The sequence below is a fragment of the Propithecus coquereli genome, unplaced genomic scaffold, assembly GCF_000956105.1.
Source record: "Propithecus coquereli isolate 6110/MARCELLA unplaced genomic scaffold, Pcoq_1.0 Scaffold71, whole genome shotgun sequence".
NCBI classification, from domain to species: domain Eukaryota; kingdom Metazoa; phylum Chordata; class Mammalia; order Primates; family Indriidae; genus Propithecus; species Propithecus coquereli.
The window spans coordinates 3334894-3351920 of NW_012153174.1; the positions used below are offsets into that span (position 1 = coordinate 3334894).

General features: G+C 36.9%; 1 protein-coding gene across 1 annotated transcript in view; it reads right to left on the reverse strand.

Annotated features, from left to right (window-relative positions):
• Positions 1 to 4692: 4692 nt before the first annotated feature.
• Positions 4693 to 17027, reverse strand: part of UBXN2B (UBX domain protein 2B) — a 44557-nt gene continuing 32222 nt past the window's right edge. The window contains exons 5-8 of the mRNA XM_012661396.1: positions 16176 to 16285; positions 13656 to 13793; positions 8198 to 8359; positions 4693 to 7196 (exon numbers count right to left, since the gene is read on the reverse strand). Of these exons, the coding sequence (XP_012516850.1) occupies positions 7034 to 7196; positions 8198 to 8359; positions 13656 to 13793; positions 16176 to 16285 (573 nt within the window). The 3' untranslated portion in view covers positions 4693 to 7033. The remainder of the gene's footprint in view (positions 7197 to 8197; positions 8360 to 13655; positions 13794 to 16175; positions 16286 to 17027) is intronic.

Genomic DNA, 17027 nt, shown 5'->3' on the forward strand with positions numbered 1-17027 from the left:
CTGAAATAATAAAAAAAAAAAAAAACAGGTTGAGGGGTTTCCACTATATCTTCATATAACAGTGCTCTTCTTTGTCTCCAAACTTCTATTATAAAATCGCAGCAACAACCATTAATACTACTGGGATTCAGAAAATCATAGGTATTTCACACAGTTCCTCGTATGTGCATTCCTTAACCTTTTGTTAGGTTTACTTAAGAGCGAGAACCCGAAAAATATCATAAAGCCTGTGAAACAAAAGCTGCAGGAGTCTGGAGAGTCCGAAGTTGTAAATTTAACCATAGGCAGCTGCAGCCACTGGCATTCCTATAACCCCTGACAAGGACGAAGCTACCCACCTCACCTATCTCTGCAGGTGTTACTCACTTCCTCCACGCGTCCCCCACCCAAAAAAAAAACCTCTCTATAAAACCCAAGCCTTTCCCCTCTCTCAGGGTGGACGCTCTTTGGCCTCCACCCGTCTGCACCCAGATGTTCAAAATAAAACAGAATTTTGCTACATGAGGCTTTGTGTGTTTCCCTCTTGGTTCTGGAACTAACACTTTTCCACCTCACTTCCACCATGGGAACTGCCAAGGACACTTCACTTAAAGTACATCATTCCCAGAAATGAACCAAGGCTGCCCTTTTTCTAGAACTGTTGCTCCATGAATTAAAATAAACATGTTTGTAGACGGGATTTGTCTTAGGAGTGTTGCAGAACTTTTCCCTGAAGGAATATGTGAACGTGTTGGTTTGCATTTCAAATGCTGTTACACTCGGAAGGGTGTCTCTGAAAGACACTAGCGGCTGTATCCCACAAGGCGCCGCGTTTCTCAGACCTAAAGGTTTGGATTTGCTTTGTAAAGCAAAGCGAATCTGTTAAAAACTACAGGATGAGAGCTGACAATGGAGTGCCCCCCGAACAGACAGTTGCCTGAATGGCTAAAAGCAAAGCTCTTGTATAAACATTCCAGAATACCTGTCTCCATTCACAATAACCTAATAAATATGGAGCCAACATATCTCTGTTTAACCCCTCTGTTAAGTGATAAACTTACCTTAGAACTTAGAAGTTAGCCTTTGAAAGATTTTATTGCCATTTGCTCACGTAGATAGAATTAGTTAAAGAATCTGTAGAAGCCTTTTGGAAATCTGCTAACCTGAGAGGAACTACCTGCTGTTATGTAAATCTGTTACCCCTGGCAATTATTCACTATTCCCTATAAATTACCATGTAAGACCTCATTCGGGGCTGAGACCCACGGAGAAGGTCTAGGCCCCCTGAGATCCCGCTTTGCCTATAATCTTTATAAACTTATAAAACTATATCTTTGTCTCTGTGTATTCTTTTATTTCTTTTATTTTCCATTTTTCTCTATTATTTTCTTATCCCTTGCAACTCTACCAAAGGGACCCGGTTTTTTGCAGGGAACATTGGCCACGTTCCAGACATAGAACACTTTTTTTCTTCTTTTAAATCCAATCAAAACATACATTTTCTATCACCAGCATCAACGCTGTGGGCTATTCTGAATCTCATTTTTAAAACATTAATGCAAATATTCTTCCAATGTCCAGAGGATTCTACTCTTCATTCACTGATTTATTACGTATTACCCATTTACTGAATGACTCCTATGAGAAAGATACTGTTCTAGGCTCTAGGGACACAAAGTTCCTGCTCTTGTGGAACTCTCTGACAGTCTAGGGGAACGGGAAGGGAAAATGTAGTTTAAACAAATTAACAAGCAGCTATCAGGTATTGCTAATGCTATGGCAAATGGGGTAACGTGACTGAGAAAGACAAGGGGTGACTTTAGGTTGAGGCATCAAGGCAGGCCTGTCTGCAGAAATTACATTTATTAAGCTGAGGTCAGAATGCCGAACTGTGTGACAGTGTCATTTACCGTAAGTAACATGCTGCCTGCAAATACAGGACTCTGCTGTTAGCACGCCCTCAAAAAATGATAAACCCAAGTAGTCATCCCTAAGATATGTACTACTTACTGAATCATACACATGCTTAATATTAAAGAATATAAAGTCAGATTAGTTTGAGCTTCCATAGAACTCCTATGAACACTATTTCAAACACTAACATTTACTCACATTATAAATATTTATAATAGGTTTTCAAGGAGGAAAAAAAACACTCCTAACCTTAGTATTATCGTATTTTATAAATATGCAAAACATGGTATTTGCATATAATTTTACTATATTAATAAAAATGACCACCTTATCCCATAGACTGTTGAACCTGGTATCAATCTGTAGAAAGGACCAACAGTCCTTTCTGTAAGATGTTACTTCATCCCACTACCTTTATACTCAAAGGCCCAGGCACCATCACAAATTCCAGGCTACTGAGAGCAGGACTTTCACTTGCACTCAACGAGCTCAGGCTTTCACTTTCAAGCCTACTGATGGTATGAATATCTGTAGCATTTCTACTTGTTACTTTTTAATCAACATAGATTCTCATGGAAAACTAAAAATCATAGTTTTCACCATTCCTGATCCTAGGATAAAAATGATAAAATCTGTTAACACTGAATAAACAAGCTTTTCCCAACGATAAAATCTGTTAACATTTGAAGAAACAAGCCTTCCCCACAAAGATAAAGACATAGAATGAAATAGGAAAGATGTTAAAAGTACATTGAAAGGTACCCTAGGTAGATAAGGAAATAAACAAACCAAAAATTTAATACAAAGGCACAAAATAAAAAGGACATATTCTTAAATTCTCTTCTATTCTCAAAGTTAAAGTGAGAAAAATTACTAGTGGTTTCAATATCTACACTAAATGTAAGCCATTTTAAACAGTACTTCCAAGCCAACGTAAAGTGAAGGAGTTAAAAAGGACAAAAAAGAGTTGTGTGAGGAAAAAAACGGCAGTTGCCCCACATTTTTAATCTCTTAGCCCTCTTTTAATGTTCCCTAATTAACACACATACTTTAATTCAATAATAAACAACAGAAAAAGTATTGTATTTGTTAATTATGGGTGACATCTTTAAGTACTCGCTGAGTGACTTGCTTAACAGGCCCTCCAAAGCAAGCAGGAAGTCTTGTGAGACAATCAACACAACTGACTTACTAGCGTTCTTTCCCTGCGGCTTCCAATTTGACTAGCTGTACTTTGAATTGTGCCAATGAAGGCACATGAGATCAACTACAGAACTCAAAGGAAATTTTAAGGTAGCAGCTGCCTAGAATGATCCTGAATGTCTCTGCTTCATATAGAAACATTTATCTAAAGGAAAATAAATCACCGAGTTTAAACTTTCTAAAAGAGTTTCCTCCCTCCTCCCCAACGTCTCCCTACCGGCTTCCCCAGGCCCACAGGTCATAGCTATAAATTTGAAAGAGGCAAAACTATTAAACTAAGAGGATTAGAGCTAGTTATTAGTTCCAGGCCACAAATGCCATTTTCATGTACTATACAAAACACACACATATATACACATTGTTATACATATGCCTTGGGTTTTTTGCTGTTTTTTTGAGACAGGGTCTTGCTCTGTTGACTAGGCTAGAGTGCAGTGTTGTCATCATAGCTCTTAACTCCTAGTCTCAAGTAATCCTCTTGCCTCAATTTCCCGAGCAGCTGGAACAACAGGCCAGCACCATCACTCCTGACTAATTTTTCTATTTTTTTGTAGGGATGGGGTCTGGCTATGTTGCTCAGGCTGGTCTCGAACTTATGGCCTCAAGCAATCCTCCGTCCTTGGACTCCCAAAGTGCTAGGATTACAGGCGTGAGCCACCATACCCTGCGTGGGGGGCTCCATTTAACTGGAGTTAGAAGATACTTCAACTAAAAACTTTACACTCTAGCCTGGATGACAGAGCAAGATTCTGTAGCAAAAAAACTCCAAAACCAACCAACCAACAAAACAGCTTTTTAAAGGATTATAGAAACTTTCTTAGCATTTATGACAGTATCGGCCACATATATATTAATTTTTACTACTGATCAGGGACATAAACTCTTTTTTTTTTATTTCAGCATATTATGGGGGTACAGATGTTTAGATTACGTATGTTGCCCTTACCCCCCTCCCCCCCTAAGTCCGAGTTTCAAATATGAGGGACATAAACTCTTAAGGTACAAACACTACATACTTTATAACAACACACATGTGACAAGATTTTCAGAAATCCACTGTGGCAAAGCAGCACCTAAACTTTTTTATTTGGGTAGAATAAAAACAGAAACAGTAATGGGAAATTGAGATAACATTCCTTCGGTTCCTTCTCTGCCCCCAAAAAACGTGTACCAAAGGAAATTCAACCACAGGAAATGTTACTCATGTTTAAAATGATCTATTCAGCCACTCAAATAAAACCACAAATCAAAGAAATTTTGAAAAACATTTTGATGAGTTTCAATGAACACATTCTTTATTGGTAAACAGACACTTCAAACTTTTTCATTATATACATCATGCGAAATGACTGATTTCACACATGGTTGCCTAACTGCTCATTGTGACATACTCTTTTTTGAGATGATTATAAATTTTAACAGTTACAATGACCACAGTAGTAAAAATAATTCAGGAAAATGACTCTCAATGAAGCAAAACGCTGTAGCAAGTATGAAATATTGTTCATCCCCCTGGCTGTTTAATTCTCCCTCCTAATGTAAATCTCTGTATTTTGGAAGACTACTATATACAAACATGGCCGTTATTTTTGTACGGGCATCTATAGGCACTGCACTTAATTGATAAAAACAAGAAAATTTCAAATAATTTTACAATGTTTGGTTATTTTTTTTCCTGCTTTGTTAATCCAAAACAGGACAATGCCCTTTTATTTAAAACAGTCATTTCTGTCTGGAAATCGTTTCCCTGTGAAGATGATTTTGCCCCGTGCAAAGGCAGTTTACCCCTGGTAATCTTCCTGAGTTGGAGCTGTTACGTATCATCCAAGTTGTGTTCGATAAGTGGAAAGGAGCAGGGCTTCCTATTCTGAGGGGAAGACCTAGGAATAATCTTCCTTCTATTATGACACTGAGAAAAATTCTTCCCTGCAGTAGTGGGATCAACACTTTTATCTTGTGGCAGTTCTGGAAGCATTCTCAGTATTAAAAACCCTAGCACATGTAAATTCGCCTCTTTGAAATGACCAGAGAAATATCCACCTGGAGAAAGGTGGATTCCTAATCTCCCAGCAGCACATTCAAGTTAATTGGCATGAGAAGGTAAAAAAGACTTTTCTAGATACCTGGCAGTGGGGTGCTGCTGTAACAAATACCTAAAAATGGAGAAGTGGCTCTGGAACGGGGCAGTGGGTAGAGGCTGGGAGAATTCTGAGGGGCATAATACTGACTTAAACACTGACTTAAACAGACTGTTGTAGAAACATGGAACGGTAATGTCAGCAAGGGCTTGAAGAAAGTGAGGAGCATGGTAGAGAATGCCAAAATTGCCACAGAGAATACTCAAATCATCACGAAATAACAACATTAAAGGTGCTGCTGCTGAGGGCTTAGAAGAAAATGAGGAATATGTTATTGGAAAACTGGAAGAAAGGGATCCTTGTTACATAGTGACAGAAAGCTTAACTGAATTATGTCTTGCAGTTATGTGGAAAGCAGAATTTGTAAGTGATAAACTTACTGTTTAGTTGAGGATAGTTTCAAGCACACTGTGGAAGGTACAGCCTGCCTTCTGGCTGATTATAGTCAAATGTGAAAGGAGATAGGTAAGTTGGGGGAAGAAAGGGTAAATATAAAGAAACTAGGACTTGATGACTTGGGAAATTCTCAGCCTACCCAAACAGCAAAAGACACGAAAATTAAGAGATTCACAGTAAGGACTGCCTGCTTTAGAGAAACAGACAAGGACATGGCTGTACAACCTTTTGCTAATACCTCAGAAGGATCAAAAGGTCTGAGAATTCAGTCACACAAAAGGCTCTTTGAAGACATTAAGGGTGTGAATCATAGATTCTCTTAGATACTTCAGAAAAAGTAAAAAACAGAGATAGGCTTATCCGGGAAAGATATGTGAGGAGACTCCAGGGCAATGGAGTGAATCCCCATGGCATACACAGGAGACCCACAAGTTCCCTGACAGCGTTACACTAGCAGAAACACCGCCAGCTTTAACTGCAGGGTGTAGAGAATGGAAGGAGAAACAAGCCGACAAAACTACTCAGCTACAAGCATGTGCCTTTTGTGAAAAAAGGAAAGATGACTCTGAGATGGAGTTACAAGCCCAGAGAACTGAGCTGGGAGCCAAGGAAGCTCAATCTCAGGCCTTAAAACTTAGTTAAGTGTGACTGGCTGGATTTACAAATTCACTGGTGCTGGTGGCTCCTTTTTTCATTCCATTTTCTGCTTTTTGAACAGGAATGTATATAACTGTTATTCTTTGCTTGTCCTGCCTTCATATTTGGGAGCAGATAACTTGTTTTCTAGGTCCACAGGTGCATAGACAGGAATTACAACCCAGGCATCATACCCAGATCCTCTCCCATGCTTAATTTAGATGATGTAAATGATGAGATTTGGGACTTTTGAGTTCGTGAGCTTCTGACAAGATTTTAGACTTTGAGTTGACGCTATAATGGGTTAAGACATTTGAGCACCTTTGTTAGATGTGAATCTTTGGGACAGGGTAGTTAGGCAGAATAATGTTCCCCCTAAAATGTTCATGCCCTAATCCCCAAACCTCTGTGTAACCTTAAATGGTAAAAGGGACTTTGCAGATGTGATTAAAGTTACTACAGATCTTAAGATAGAGGGATAATCCTGGCTTATCCAGTGGACCCAATCTAAATCAGTATGAGTCCTTAAAAGCAGAGAACCTTTCCTGGCTGTTGTCAGGGCGACGTGATCACAGAAGGGTCAGAGAGATGCAATGGTGCTGGCTTTTGAGATGGAAGAAGGGGGCCACAAGCCAAGGAATGCAGGTGGCCAAAATTCATCTGTAAAAACAATAAAAATAACCTGGTTGTTTTTAATGCTGGAAGTATTTTCCTTATTAATATGGCACATTATCTATTCCCACATGCTACTGCATGTAAGAGCAGTATTATTTTAGTTGCTGGAGTATCACAGTATTAAGAATATCTGCTTCTTGTAGTGTCAGGCTTTCATCTGTTAGTTCTTTATTTGGAAATGAAGTCACAAGAATAAAGTCAAGAGTTGCAAATTCAGGACGGGACTGCACAATAAAGTCCCGGACATCCAGAATCCTGAAGAAATAAAATAAAAATAATTTGTGATACAAAGAACCATATTTTCACGTAAGCTTTTTAGCTAAAATTAGATAATAAAAATCGCACAATTTTAACTCTTATTTAAAAGTGTTATAACTTTAATACACATTATTTCAATGGAAGAATTTATCTTAGCTTTAAGGTAAAATGTAAGGATTAACTCTGGAGTATGCATAACATTTAGTGTAAAATACAAACAATCTTCAGGTGAGTAATGCATAAAATAAGTATAACAATGTTGCTATACTGAAAGTGCAGGTCCTACTTTTTTCAGAGTGTAAAATATGTTAGCAGCTTATGACCCCCAAAAAAGATAACCATGATTGGCCTGTGGCAAGGTGAGTCAATAACTATGAAAAGTGTTAAGTCATAAGAATAATTTTAAAAAATTATTGTTACTTATACATAGTAACTCAACTAGGAACATCAATGTATCCTTTAGGGTCTTGCTCAATGAACAAATATAAATAATAATGAGCACAACAAATGTCTACACAAAAGTAAATGTTAAAGGAAGTTTAAAAGTTTACATGTAGAACTTGATAAGAGAACAATTAAACTTTACTTACACCATACATTTCTATTACAAAGAATTTGTTACACAGAATGTTAATCCCAATCAGAATTATCATAAATTTTTAAGTAAGGTCCAAATAAGCTTTTACTATATTAAGGTAAATCTGATTTTACTTCATATGGTTTTACCAACAATGCAAAACTACAGCTCTTAATTTATTTTTGTGTGATATCTGAATTTGTATTAGTATTTGGATGGTTTACAGAGATCATTTAAATACCATGTATTTCACTTCTTATACACAGCTATTATCCTTTTAAAAATTCTTCTTCTGTCAAAAACTTCAAAGTATATCTCAAGAATATCATATACTTCATTATTCAGGTCACATACAATTTTACTAAGACGAGACACTTGCATATAACAGCAAATTAGAAACTTTGCCAGCAAAGAAGTTTACCTGTGTGTACTATTGAATCTTTGTATCAAACGACTTCCATCTGCTAACCTGATTTGAATTTTTGTTGTTGGCATGGAATCATCAATGAGAACAACTGCGTTAAGTATTGATTTATCCTCCTCTTCTGGGGAGGAAGGTGTACTGACTATTTCAGGTGTAAGGCTAAGAAAGAAGAATTAAAGAATTAGAACACAAATCTGAACGCATAAGACACAGGACAAAATGAAGACACTTAGATCTACAGTTGATTCTCAAGTGATCCCCATATGACTTTTCGAATAGCAAGAACATGGCTTCATTTGCATCTCCTATACTTCTTTTAACCTCTTTTATCATATAAAAATTATTTTGGATCCTATGATTTATTTATCCAATCTCTCAAAAGCCTAACTTTGTATCCTTTCCTCCTTTATCTCTTTGAAATTTCATCAGACTGTTTAGCACAGAGGTTTATTTAGTTAGAAATCTGAACAGCTCTGAATTCATGTCAAAGAATGACTAAGAGCACAGACTTGGTTTCAAATCCTAGCTATATCAACTGTGCAAACTTCAGTGAGTACATAAATCTCTATCCCAGCTCTATCATTTATAAAATGAGGGGACTAATAATCATGTTATGAAGGTATATTATACCAGTAAGTCCTTGATATAGTACCTAAAACATAGTGTTTCAACAGGTGCCTGCTATTTTGCACATATTATCAGTACTATTCATTTAATTACAACTTGGTTAATATCACTTAAAAATATATGATTGTACTTACTGCTTTGCAAAAGAGAAATAACTCGTAAGTTATCAGTGAGGAAAAAATTGTACACATGGTGATGAATTTATAATAAAACTTATCTGATAGAACTTTACCATTTGACTTTGATTACTAGTGACCTCAGCATTGCTTTCTTAGTACCTTCTAACGTCTACCAGGATGATTAGTCAGTACAACTCAAAAGTGAATGTCAAAAATAGAGTGCTCTTTTGGTTAAAAGATTAAAACAAATTCAGCCAAATTCTTTTTTTTTTTTTTTTTAGAAGTGACGTCTCACTTTGTTGCCTAGGCCAGAGTGCAGTGTGGCGTGATCATAGCTCAGTGTGGCTCAAGTGATCCTCCCACCTAAGCCTCCCGAGTAGCTGGTACTACAGCTATGCACCACCATACTTGTAGTACCGCCATTAGCCCAGCTAATTTTTAAAAAAATTTTTGTAGATGGGGTATTGCTCTGTTGCCCAGGCAAACTCCTGGCCTCAAGCAATCCTCTACCTCCCAAAGTGCTGGAATTATAGGTGTAAGCCATGTGCCTGGCCTAGCCAAATTCTTTATAGTCGTAAAATGTTAATATTCTCTCAGTCATCTTGAGGGATTCTTTGACAGTCTTGATGTTTATTCTCTTGAATACTGAGATCTAGATGGCTTCCTATAAATTATCTCCTTTTGAATAAAAAGAAATGTATCAACATATTTATTAGTATAAAAGTTCTATGAGCATTTGGGCTTTAGTCCAACGCAAATCAAACTCATCATGACCCTTACTCCCATTCAAAAAGTGTCTCTCAGAGTATACGTGATAAATTAGTAAAATTAGTGGTACTTACTGCTAACACTTCCCCTTTCTTTAGCTGTTTCCTGACAGATTTTAGAACCTATTTGAGAATATAAGTGATAAAGATATGAAAAAAGAGAAGATGATGATTTATAATAAATGACCAGATATTAAGAATTTTTTTCAAGTTCAGAACTGAGAGCTTAAATAGTTGCACTGCCAACCTGGTTTACTGTGCCAGCAGTTCAGCATCCCTAACACGGGGATGTGTTTTTTAAAGAAAGAGTGGGAAATTAATTGATAAAACAAGGTTTCTAGGCAAACGGGAAGAAAGGATGTGGGCTATAATTGCCTCAGACAGGAGGGGAAACAACTTCTTCTCCAAACTTAAGGAAAGATGGATACAGTTATCACTAAACTTGGAGGCTGGGGGAAACATATTAAGAAAGTTAATTCCTGTCGGGCTGTATTTTCTAGTGAAGCTGGAAGCAAAAGAATCTTTTGAGAGGGAGGGCAGGGGTAGAATCTGGGGCTTAGAGAAGCAGAGAGCACTGTGGTCAGCCCCGGGAGAATGAGGAGGCCAGCACTGCCGGCCCAGCACAGCTAGGTTGCAGCCAGGTGAGGGGCTGCCGAAGAGCTGGGATAAGAAAGGGAAGGAAAGGCAGGAAGGAAGGGGCTGTTAAGCTTTAGAGAAAAGAGCCCTCAGGGGTTCAGGGACCAAGACAAGGTCAAACCTCAGGTGAGTGGGAACGGCCAGCACAATCTTTCGGACTGAACAGTATGATGAACAGGGAGTGACTGTTCTTAAGCAGAAATCTGCTTCAAATCATGATTTTTATCATTATACATGGCAGCTCAAAAGCCTACAGTGAATGTCTACTTGCTAGTCCTGCCTATCAAAAATGATTCTGTGATTTCTAGGTCTTTTCCTTGTCGGGCTCTACTCTAGCTTAGCAAGTTAATTTTTATTCAATAATACAGTTTGAACTATAATTGTGAATTTGCAGTTTTACATCTATGATTTGCTTGCTTCTGTTATATTACGTGAGGGTATTGGGTAATTTTTTTACTGCATTTAAGTTTGTTCCATAATTGTTCGTATATCACAATAAAAAATTAAGTTAGTTTCCATCTATGTGATGTTCATTTGTAATAAGACTGCCATTTATGGAAGACAATGGATTATTCCCATTTCTGTTTTACTTGATTATTTTTATTTCTCTGTTCAGTAAATTAATTGTCTGGAACCCTTGAGAAATGAGCTGTTTTAGAAAGTTACTTTCTACATAATGTTAACTTTTAAATTTTTATTTTAATATGTTTCTTAATGTAAATCCTTAATGTAAAGTGTTCTATGCAACTCTTCACTTTTTAAAAGAATATGATATTCACTTATTCAACATTTGGGTCCATGTGCATATAGGCTAACACTACCACACTAATCTTCTAGTGTAACTTTCCTATACACTAGAAGCTGGAAGTTCTAATGACTATATTTCACAGACTCCCTTGCAGCTAGGATTTTATATGATTCTACCTTTCCATCAAGCAAATATATATTTGTATAGTGAAAGTATGTATTTGTGAAGTGGAAACTATGCAGCTCTTCCGGTTACCAAGGTGGTGAAGACAGTGGTTCTTCTATGACAGAATGTTCTAGTATTTGGTCCCTAGCTTTGTGGGCACCGAGTACCTGATTTGGGGTGGGGTAGGATATGAGGTGTTTTCTCCAGAACATTCTTCTATTATGTTTGTTTCTCCTAAGGAAAGCTTGGTTTGCTATCTCTTCCAGAAATTCTATAAACTACCCAAGACCCTATAGAAATCCCACACTACTTAAACTAGCAATAGATTGTTTTCTAGAATCAAATACCTGATTAATATGGCTAGTAATTAACATGGCATTCTCACCAGTGATCTCTGTCATTCTCTTCTATTAGCTTCTTATTTCTTTTCCATCATTTTCTTTAGCTATTTGCTTTATAAGAAAAAAGACTGGCCTCTGTGAGATACTATCATCGGATAATATCCTTATTTTCATGAGGTGAATTTACAGATCGTAATCACTGGCTCTTCTCAGCTGCCTTTCCTTTACACTATCTTCAATTCCAATTCTAGATTTACTATACTTCTACTAACAAAGATGTGCATTCTAAAATTAATGTTTGGTCATAAATTTAAATAATAGAGAAAGAATACGTACATAGCAAAGAGATGACTAGACATTTTATCTGTATTCTAACTCAAAATCAGAATCTCAACAAATATTAAATAAAAATGAGAGGTGCTAGAAAATTAAATATATATGTATATCTTGTAAATCTCATAAATATCCTATAAATCTATTATAAATATCTCATAATAAGAGGAGGGAGGAAATAGCACAATTCAAGAGAAGCCTGACAGGTGTTGGCAGGAAAGAGATGAGGGAGAAAATTTCCAAGTAGACCTGTGATTGGGCACTAAAGGGTTTGGGTCCTAAAAAAAACAAGTCAACACTTATTCCTGTATTCCCTATATGTCCCAGCAATCAATCTCTATCAGGAGAAAAGGATTCAGAAAAGGAGACTAGAGATAGCAAAGACAAGTATAAAAAGCTGATACTGAAGTCTTCCCTATTTTGAGAATGAGAGAGGAATAGAAAACCAGTGTGCACAAGGCAACTGAAAAGGAGTTGGAAGGAAAGGAATCACATAGAAAGGAACAAAGGATGCACAAAAGGGTATGCTGGAAATGTTGCCAACGCAGCAATTCCATATCACCTGCAATACTATGTGGACAAGTGGAGGGTGATCTTTACCAACATATTTTACAAGATTTATGAAGATTATGTTAAGCTATGGTAATTATAAAGGAGTCCACTCACACATTCTGCCATGCACACTGGTTTTTTTTTTTTTTTGGAGACTGAGTCTTGCTCTGTTGCCTGGGCTAGAGTGCCGTGGCATCAGCCTAGCTCACAGCAACCTCAAACTCCTGGGCTTAACCAATCCTTCTGCCTCAGTCTCCTGAGTAGCTGGGACTACAGGCCTGAGCCACCGTGTCTGGCTAATTTTTTCTATATATTTTTAGTTGTCCAGCTAATTTCTTTCTATTTTTTAGTAGAGATGGGGTCTCACTCTTGCTCAGGCTGGCCTCGAACTCCTGACCTTAAGCGATCCTCCCGCCTCGGCCTCCCAGAGTGCTAGGATTACAGGCGTGAGCCACCGCGCCCACCGGCACATTGGTTTTTAAGTTGTGCTTTTCAAAGTCCTAGGAGTTCTTTGGAAATGTCTCACAGACAATTCTTTCCTTCACTTACAATCAGAAGAACTCAGGTTTTACATGTGTTTTACATATTGGGCTTTCATAACATTCAGAAAGAGTTTGGCTGCTTAAAAACTATTGAAAATCATCATGCAAAGCACATTGCTCCTGCTGCAAGGGCCTAATAATTACTTATGGCAGACACAACTTTAAGCATTTAAAGTTGTGATGTAAGATATCCATTTTTTTAAATCTTAACAATGCTTTACAATTTTTCTTTTTGAAACTAGGTAACCTGGCATAGTGGTAAAAAGCACAAACTCTGGAGCCAGAGTTTCTAGGTTTGAATCCCACATGCCAGTCATTTCCTAGCTCAATCAACTTGGGCAAATTACTGCATCTGCAAAATGGAGTAATAACACTATTGACACCAAAGTTGTGAAGATTAAGTGAGATAATGCATGTAAATTGCTTAGAGGGCTGGGATCACGGTAATTGCTATCTAAGTATTAGTTACTAATATTATTACCAGATTTTTATATCTAATTCCACCTGCAAGGTCTTCATTGTTCATATTTCAGTTTTTACTTTACAGGTCGTTTTGCTCTTTTTATTCTCAAAGAAAATTCATGTTGAACAAAGACAAGTATTTTTCTCATTTTAGGATTTTTACCTTCCAAGTTTTTGCCCTTCTCCACTGAAAGCCTTGAACCTCAATCTAGGTTTTATGTATTCTTGATCCTGATGATCCTCCATATCCAAATTCACTTGGCCACCATGAACCAGGCGTTGAAGCTCCAGGGGAATCTCTCTTTTAAAAAGAGGGAAGAAAGGTTTTAATTAAGTTTTTCAAAAATTACACTGTTGAGATGACTGTAATGAAGTCATGAGCTACACTGGAAAACAGCAATTTTTGCTTAAATTATAAAATATAAAAATTTCCATGAGGATTGATTAGTCCTTGTAGATTTTTCTTTCTTAAAGTTACCTCCATTATTCCTTAGTGGTTTTTGACATAGGGATGTTTCTGCTTGTCGGTCATCTTGGAGTACTTCTGACATTTAAAAAGTTAAAATTAGCACCAGACAATTCCTATGAGGATAAACGGTTAATGTGGATATTTATTTATAAACTCCCTGGAGAAAGTTCTGAAAATTGATACACTCGTCGGGTGACTGATGGGAGCACTGCTGTCACTCAGTGTCAGGGACAGGGGTGTAAGATGCACTGCAACAGGGGCTTCGTCGCACACAGGGACTTGGGCTCTGCAGAATTGCCAGGTGCTCTCCAGGGAGTCACATGGATGACAACGCTGTTTATCATGTCTGAGCCTGAAACCTAATTCTGTCTTACAAGAAAAATACATTTTGGGGGCTATTGTGTTAATATATGTTGAAATTTCCAGGAATGCACTATCATGTAAACTGAGGTAAGACTGTAGTTGGTTTGGAACTTTACCAAGTCCTTGAATGCAATGCCACTTGTAGTAATTAAACTTACAACTTCACATACTTCATCCTTGTTTTTATACCTGTCACTTTTACCTGAGAAGTGCTAGACTGCATACAGGTACAAATTACCTGACTACTTACATATCCTGGTGTGGTCATACCTGAGCATTCATAACTTAAAATATGTATCATTTTATGACAAATTACTTTCCTTTATTTCTTCAATATATTTAAGTAGAATACTATATCAATATTTCGGGAAATAATGTACACAGGTAGATTATATCATCTATGAGTTCTTCTTTGAGGATAGTATAGATGGTGTTACAAAATACTTATTACAAAAAAGAGTCAATGGACCTTATGCAGTTGAGAACCACTATTTGACATCATTTATTTTTTTCAAGGAGTCTTTTCTAAAACTCTTCTTAATCATAATCAGAATTTGTACTCAAGGCTACTGTGTGGCTCAAATTTAAAAATACTTTTAATATACTATGTCTGTTTAAACACTAGCCTACAAAGTTTATAGATTATTTTCATTTAACAATAAATTAGTTTTTAATCTATATAATAGCACATTCATCATCAGTATGTTCTTATCTTCCACTATCTTGAAATTAGCATCAATTTCAACAGTTACACTGGTCTTCGCTTAGCAGATGAACACTTCCCCCGCCCAGCCTCCCCAGCCCTTCCCAATGCTTCTGCAGGTCTCCAAGTCCATCGCTTTGACTTAAAACTATTATATCCTGTAATTGCCACCACCATATGTTGCCTCCTAGGACAGCTTTCTGACTTTCTCAACGACTTTGGCATACTTATAGCATTTCTTGCCTTTATTTGGTACCCTAACATTATCTGTATAGAATTTAAATTCAAAATTCATACTAATTTGTTTTCTAAAAGTAATTCTAAAACTAATTTCTTTCAGAGTTCATTGGCTACTTTGACTCCAATGAATTTAATCCCCACTCCACCTCAGCTACTCTCCCTGGACGCATTTCATCACTTGGAAAAGCTCCACCTTCAATTCCTGTATGGAGTATAACCCCCCTACTCTGGTCCCTTCCTGCTACTAGTCTTCCAGTTTATGATCAACCTTGTGTCTTTAGTCGTATTTCTATTTAGGAATAACTGTCAGCTAGTAAAATCTTAACATAGAAAAGCTTTTTATTATCATAGCAAAATCATTTGATTTCTCATCCTTTAGCAAGAAAAGCTGGTAAGTTACAATGTTCTTTGAATGGGTCAGAAAACTGAATATTTGGTTTACTTTCACAAATTTTAACTTCCAACTAACCTTGCAAAATCTTCTACCAGCAGTAATGCCACTTTAAAAAATTTCTAATATAAGTTGAATTTCAGGCATACATGCAATGAGAGTCACCCTGTCAACGGTAAGCAGGACAGTGGCTTAGTGGATGGGCAGCTACATGCTAATCAATTCACTGATTATTACATTAAGATGTTTCTTCTTGGAATTAGGTCCATAATTTCATCAGATTTCAAAATGGGCCAATGTCCAATGCCCCCGACCCACAAAGTTAAGAACCAATGACTTACAGATAGCAATATATCCTTTATAGACTCAAGAATATTATACCCCTGGCAACCACTTAACACAATATTTTCCAGGAACCAACTCTTGAAAACCAGTAGTGCACTACTGATTACAGTCTGTTCAAAAAAAAAATAGCCCCACTCTAAGTAATGAACAGAATACAAATAATACATCTTACCCTCTCTTAACAGACTCCAGAAATTGAGCATTTGTTGGGTCACTGTAAGGTCTCAATTCTCCATCATCTAAACTGAAGCCATTGCTCCACAGTTTAAGCAAAATCTGAACCTTTTGGGCATAGGAAAAAAAAAAAAATATATAAGAATACATCTCTCCCAAACAATTTTAAGTTACAAATAGTTACAAATGTGATATCTTACAACATATTAAACCATTTAATTAATTTAAAATAGGGAATTATTTATGCTATTCTTTATTTATAAAGACATAAGTGAAACCAGATATGTTTTCTTAGCAGATGTGTATTTAGCTTAACAAACTGACAATGACAGCAAATGCCAAAGGTCCCACAACTGGACCCTGGTCTTGAAGTACAATTACTCATGGTTCATTAGAAAATAAAAGTAATGAGAAGAGAACATCCAGCTGCACCCCACTACTCCTACCCTCTTCCTTCGTCTACACCCACACTACACTCTTCTGTGCTACAGAGCTTAAACAGTCATGCCAAGGGGCAAGACTGAATTTGCACTGATGATCCAAGAATATATCAAGGTTTAAAATGAAAATTAAAACGCCAAAATTTCAAAAAGCAACAGAAGCAAAGAATGACTTTAGGTATTCTAACATTTATAACTTAGCTAAAATGTTTATATTATGACAATCTACCATTTATAATAATTATAATCTATACATATAAAGTCCATTTTCTTAAACATTTTTTTAAAGAGATGGGGTCTTGCTATGTTGCCCAGGCGGGGCTTCAACTCTTGGGCTCAAGTGATCCTCTTGCCTCAGTCTCCCAAATATCTGGAATTTATAGGTGTGTACCACTGGGCTCACCTGTATG